Source organism: Dysidea avara, chromosome 8 (genome assembly GCF_963678975.1).
Source record: "Dysidea avara chromosome 8, odDysAvar1.4, whole genome shotgun sequence".
In the NCBI taxonomy this organism is placed as follows: domain Eukaryota; kingdom Metazoa; phylum Porifera; class Demospongiae; order Dictyoceratida; family Dysideidae; genus Dysidea; species Dysidea avara.
Window position 1 is genome coordinate 21,816,580 of NC_089279.1, and position 6,439 is coordinate 21,823,018.

The 6,439-nt window shown below is 37.6% G+C and overlaps 1 protein-coding gene across 1 annotated transcript; it reads left to right on the forward strand.

The window, feature by feature from the left end:
* Positions 1–4,545: 4,545 nt before the first annotated feature.
* LOC136263425 (indoleacetamide hydrolase-like) lies at positions 4,546–6,028 on the forward strand. Its single transcript, XM_066057934.1, has one exon. The coding sequence runs from the start codon at positions 4,582–4,584 to the stop codon at positions 5,908–5,910; it is 1,329 nt and encodes a 442-aa protein (XP_065914006.1). The 5' UTR covers positions 4,546–4,581; the 3' UTR covers positions 5,911–6,028.
* Positions 6,029–6,439: the final 411 nt, after the last annotated feature.

Genomic DNA, 6,439 nt, shown 5'->3' on the forward strand with positions numbered 1-6,439 from the left:
AGTAGCTACTCCTATTTAAGTGATTTCATTAAATCTATGAACTGTTTGATTTATGGCTAGTGTTTTTTGTATCATTCCTTTTGAATAAGTACTATATGTGATATTCATAATTGAGAGTAGATAATGCGGCTGATCATGCATGCAACGGTATTCTACTACGCTATATTCTACAGGTACTTCACATAACATGCATGAGCATCAAGAAACATGAATTGCTGTATTTAAATACATGCATTATCTACGTATACTGCAGGAAATGATTTAAATACTCTAATAAATCAGTCAGAAAATATTGATCCCTCATAATAATGTAAACCTATGACATGGTTAACATTAATTTTATGGACTTCTAAACACTATAACAATGCCACTACTCATCAATGTATAGCCTTGTGCACATATCCCGCCCACACACATTTTTTAGCATTAAAACATTATATTATTTTGATAACTTACATGCAGCCATGCACTGCTGTTAATTCAGTGTTAATTTCTTGAACTTGGTATAATCCACGCTACATAATTATGCCATATATATACATCCCAACTATCCATTTTTCCAATAATTCAATGCAATAGATTATATGTCTATATACACTCCTTCACCTGCATGCATGAAGTCTGCATGATAGCAACTTTACATCATGCATTGCTTATGTAGAGCTTAACTGCAGGTTAGTGAAACTATATAGTTGGGTATGCATGCCCCTAATGGATACTTTATGCATATAAGGTGAATCCTTGTATTAATATACTCTGGCATGTCCTGTCCTCAGGTTTTATTCGAGGTTGCACAAGCCTTGTCATGTAGTATATATGTTTTCGTTCCTACTATACAATGTGCTATACAATGTGTATATGTTATCTATATACTCTATACATGATATATAACTATTGATATATTGACATTACATGTCCAGTAGTAAAATTGTTTGTGACTGGATAGTACTTATACAATAGCTGCATGGGTATGTATATAGCTGAATTAGATAGCTCATATAATGCAAAATAATAAAAAAATGTATACCTATCATAGTTGCATCATTTTTATTATTTCGCATTATATGAGCTATCTAATTCAGCTATATACATACCCAGCTATTGTACTATCCAGCAACTTTTAAAGAGCACAGAGCATAGTATGCTCTGTGCGTAGTTGCGTAGAGCATAGCATGCTCTGTGTGTAGTTACTCTTTAAAAGTTGCTTTGTGCATATAGCGACCACTGTCCATACATGCATGCACAATCATTTTGATGTAGTAAATAGCAATACAGGGATGAGAAACTATAATAATTAAGTCCAACATATGAATGTGGCCTACATTGAGTGGATATATAGACTGCCTCATGCAGACACATACGTGACCGGATTTGCAAAAAGGTACCTTTTTCACACACAAAATTTGACCCATATTTGAACTTAGAAGCTTCATACGTTTTTGATCATTTCATATAATTGCCTGAACTATTCTGTGAGTGTAGCTACAGTATCTGGCTGCATTTTGAAACTAAGAGTAAGTTAATCAGTGTAAGGAGTCAAGTGTTACATCATTTTGTTTGCTGGTATGTCAAAATGTGTGGAAAAGGTACCTTTTCGCAAATCCGGTCACATATTATGGCACATGCGTACAGTCACACATTATTTGGTTTTAGTTCATAATTCATGACAAATTTTTCTCACATTGTTAAAACATAGGTATATAGTATAAACAGTGCACTTATAGTTAGAACAAAGTGGAACAACCAATACAGGCTTATGGTATGGCAGTAGCTGTGTACAGAAACTAATGCACTCATCAGCTCATGGAAGCAGGTCACAGTGCCACCAATACTCCTTACAACTATGATCTCCATCCACCATAATGGTGAATGTGCATGGTTGTGAAGACTTATCCTAGTTTGTGATTGAGTCATTGGATAAATCTACTACCACTCACGTATATAGCGATCTTATGAATTTAATTTGTTAATGCAGGCTCAGTCTGCATACATTTACATTGTGATTGCAAAACCTCAAAAGAGAGTATAAAATGTAATATGCATGAGCACAAAAAGTTATAATCAAAATCACTATAAGTAGGTCAACAATTAAAAGTGTCAATTGAAGTGGTGTTTATAATCTCATTTGGTTTGTTCCATGACTAGAATGACAGCATGTACTGCAGGTTGCTTATGGAGAATGGATTATATTGCTGCATATTTAATTTTCTTCATAAGTGTTCCCAGTGCTATCCAGAGCGGTTACAGGAGCATCTGAAATTTTGTAGCTATCACTAACGGCTATACCAAAGAGTATATGGGATTATAGTTAACAAAATTGATGTCAAAATGCAACGATTAATTGGCATGAGTCTATATATATGGAAAACAGGTTTTCACAAATAAATTAACTTAGTAAAGCCATAAAAGAAACCAAAAAGTACATTTGCACAGATACGTGGACTAGGTGCCAAATTATGTTTCTCGCCTATACACTTTCCAGCATATGCAACTGCTCCTATAAATTAGCATAATCACGTGCACATTTAAGCAATTATATGCTCTCACATTCACTGCAAATCAGATTTGACTGACAGACACCGTATGTGCAGAGCTGAGCATGAAGTTGCTGGTACTACTGTCACGGTTTAATCAAACATCCAAACAGTCATCCCTGTCTTGACTCTTCTATTGGTATATTTCAATTTGTTGTTACCAAATTGTCTGGATGGGTCTCTGAGATTCTATAACTTTGCTTCTCAACACCCTCACTGTGCATACAGTCCTTTTATCAACAAGGGATTTGAGTCACTCAATTGATCATGCACGTATTGCCAGTTAGCCTGGTAGCTAGCTAGCTACCTCCAACTTGCAATTGGTTGCCACTGAGAAACTGTGATTTTCATCTGCATATAAGGTAATGCTTTCTGCTTGTGATATGACTGGATATCTGCTCTACTGCCAGCTTTCCGTGTACCTTTTCTGTTGAGCATGCCTTAACGTGAAGAAGGTTCTTGTTTGTCTGCCATTCTCCCTAGTGAATGCCCCCTGGAGGCCAGGCTCAACACAAACATCATAACAGATCTCCTTTAGCAAATGAGCCAGCAATGAAATCACGAATTTCATTATACCTGTACTACTGCTTTGAATAACAGTGTTTGCTTGGATATTGTTGCTCATGGATTTTGAGACATTTGTATGCATGAGTTTTTAATCCTTATGTCTCGTGCATCTTATCGATCGTTACTAGTGTCAATTGCAATAAGCAGTAGAAGGGCATGTAATCAGAGGCTCTATGAGGGATGCTTGTCTTTTCAGCTACTGGTGACTTCATGCATCAGCTAGGGAAGCCCTACTGTACTACATCAAAGAAAGAAATAATTATTGCTATGCTATTGGTTATTAATTTGTATATATGCCGACGGACATCAAAAGGGGTCACTTGGCAGGCAAGAGATACTGTGACAATTTGGCACCGAGTACAGAAATCCAATTCAGAGTACGGTCCAGGCCATTTTTATATTCTGCTCATGCCCAGATAAATTATGTGCGGTATATGTATTTTACTGGTTACGTGTGTGTATGCTATTTAATAGACCAATTTACCAGAAGCCATGGAATGTTAATTGGATAATAAATTAGCTATTGCATAATCACTGGAGCACTATGGCAGATGGATTACCTTCTTGAAAAATGCTATTATTTGACCTATGCTTAGCCACAAGTCTATGTGAAACCAGGCTAGTTTCATTATTGCAGTTATGGTCTAGGGATAACTGACAAGGTCAATCAGAACCTTGCTCATTACTTGTTGTGTGGGCAGTGCAGTCAGTGGTAATAATTTGTAGCATGGTAATAGACACTCCTTTATCAACCTGTTAAAGCATTCTGAGATATTGCAAATGCTGTTTTACATCAGTAAGGGAAACCATTGAACACATAACAGCAGTGTAGTCATAATGCTTGCTGCACTGTGATCATTTTGATATGAAAACTAGTCATCGAGTACCTGTAGTTCATCTTACACTATGACTTGATAAAATTCAACCTATATTACTACTGACGCTCACAATAGCATTGCCACAGACCACACAGGATAGTAGTTTAAACCAAAATCAATTATAGCACTACAATAAGTTACAGACTCCGGCAAAGTATCTAGTAACATAGCAAAGTATCATCTATTAACAGAATGGGAGTATAGCATTATTTGACCTTTACTGCACTGTCATTGGATTGATTATGGCTTGTAGAACTGGATACTGATACATTAGGATCTTTTCAGCAAGTGTTTCTGCGACTAACAGGCTTATTCTTTACCACACTGAACATGTACCGGAGCCGTATCTTCACCTATGAACATGCTATTTTCACTCTGTTTGTGGTATATAATAGTTCTATAGGTGATAAACTTTAAGTCCAAGTTTCATTTCAATCCAAGGAACCGTAAGTCTGTGAGACACTTTGAAAAACTTACAAATTTGTGTGAGAACCAATGTGTGGTTTAGAAAATATGTACTCCACACATTGCATGCCAATCCTTAATTAAATTCCTCATGCCTTTACATAACATAAAGTAGTCTATTTCTTTGTTGCGGTTGCATGTGCAAGATGTCATCCCAAATTGAAGCTGACGTGCAGTCAAAACTGCAGAGGATTCAAGCTACAAACAAAGAGACAAACGCTTTCATCACAGTGAATGAGCAAGTCATAAAAGATATCCGACCTTCGGCGGTGCCAAGATCGCTGGAGGGCTTTACACTGGCAGTTAAAGATAACATCGAAGTTGCCGGCTTACCCAACACAGGTGGTACAAAGGCGTTGGATAAGTTCATCCCTACTCGTGATGCTACGGTTGTGACCCGCTTGAAAGATGAAGGAGCCATCGTGATAGGCAAAACAAATCTACACGAGCTAATGTTCGGCATTACCAGTAAGAATTATGCCTATGGTGCAGTGGGTAACGCTTTGGACGTCAAGTATATTGCTGGGGGCAGTAGTGGAGGAACAGCAGTTGCTGTTGCCATGGGATGTGCACGTGTTGGTCTGGGAACAGACACAGGAGGATCAGTACGTATCCCTGCTGCACTCAATGGCATTGTTGGATTCCGACCAAGCACTGGACGTTATCCCAGTGATGGTATGGTACTCCTGTCAAACACTAGAGATACTATTGGACCAATGACCTTGAATGTCACTGATGCCGCACTACTAGATGCTGTTATCACCAAGACCGAACCATCACTTCCAAATATTGATATATCATCTTTGAAATTAGGAGTGCCACGCAGCTACTTCTACCACAATTTGGATCCTGAAGTGGCAAATGTCATGGAAAAAGTTCTAGTCAAATTGAAAAATGCAGGTGTCACACTGATTGAGGAAGACATACCCGATGTCGAAGAGTTAAGTTCCAAATCTGGTTTCACAATAATATTCTACGAGACAGGCCAGTTAATACCACAATACTTAAAGGATAATAATATTCCTGTGACCATGGAAGAAGTGCTTGACAAGATAGAAAGTCCCGATGTGAAGCAGATTATCCATAATACAATGACAGCTGCGCCATCAGAACCTGTATACAGGGAGGCATTGGAGGTGGTCAGGCCTCAACTACAGCAACGGGTCGTCGATTATTTTGCAAAATATGAAGTTGATGCAATTATATATCCTACCACACCATTGCCAGCAAGGTTGATCGAGGGGATTGACGAAACAGTAGAAATTAATGGAGTCAAGGTACCAACTTTACCGATTTATAATCGTAACATGGAACCATCCAGCATCACTGGCATTCCTAGTTTGACATTGCCAGCAGGGAAAAGTAGTCAAGGAATGCCCATTGGTTTGGATATTGATGGCCCTGTTAACAGTGACCGGCGACTACTTGCAATCGGTCTGTTATTGGAGCCCATATTGATAGCTTAGTAACTTTAACGAACAGGCCAAGTTTTTGTGATTTTTGTGTATCTAGCATACTGTATATTATATTTTTGATGTAGACTTGCATTTTTCTTTGGGTGAAATGCAAAGTTATATGCAATCACGTAACTTATTGCTTGGGTAGAAATCTGGAGTTCAAAAGAAGCTCTACTATTTTCTATGGCTTCACCCACAAAGTGATGTTTATTGATTTTGAGTGTTACCAGTTGCAAGGTTCAGATAAGTATTTGAGTTGGAAATGTTATGCAGTTCTACAAAATTAATTTGATCTAGTCTTATGTTCTACAGTCAAATTTCGCATTCATTCTGCTCCCCAAATGTATTTGTAAAAATTAATGCTCTGTAAATTTTTAATATGTTACCTATACCTTTTTCTAGGTAAAATCACATGCAAGCTGTATATCACCCTTTTCATATGGTCACTTTAAACCAGACACATTCATCCCGGGCTAACACATTTATATGAACCTTGGAAGTCATAACCACCTACAAAGCAGTATGGTTGAACAGGTTG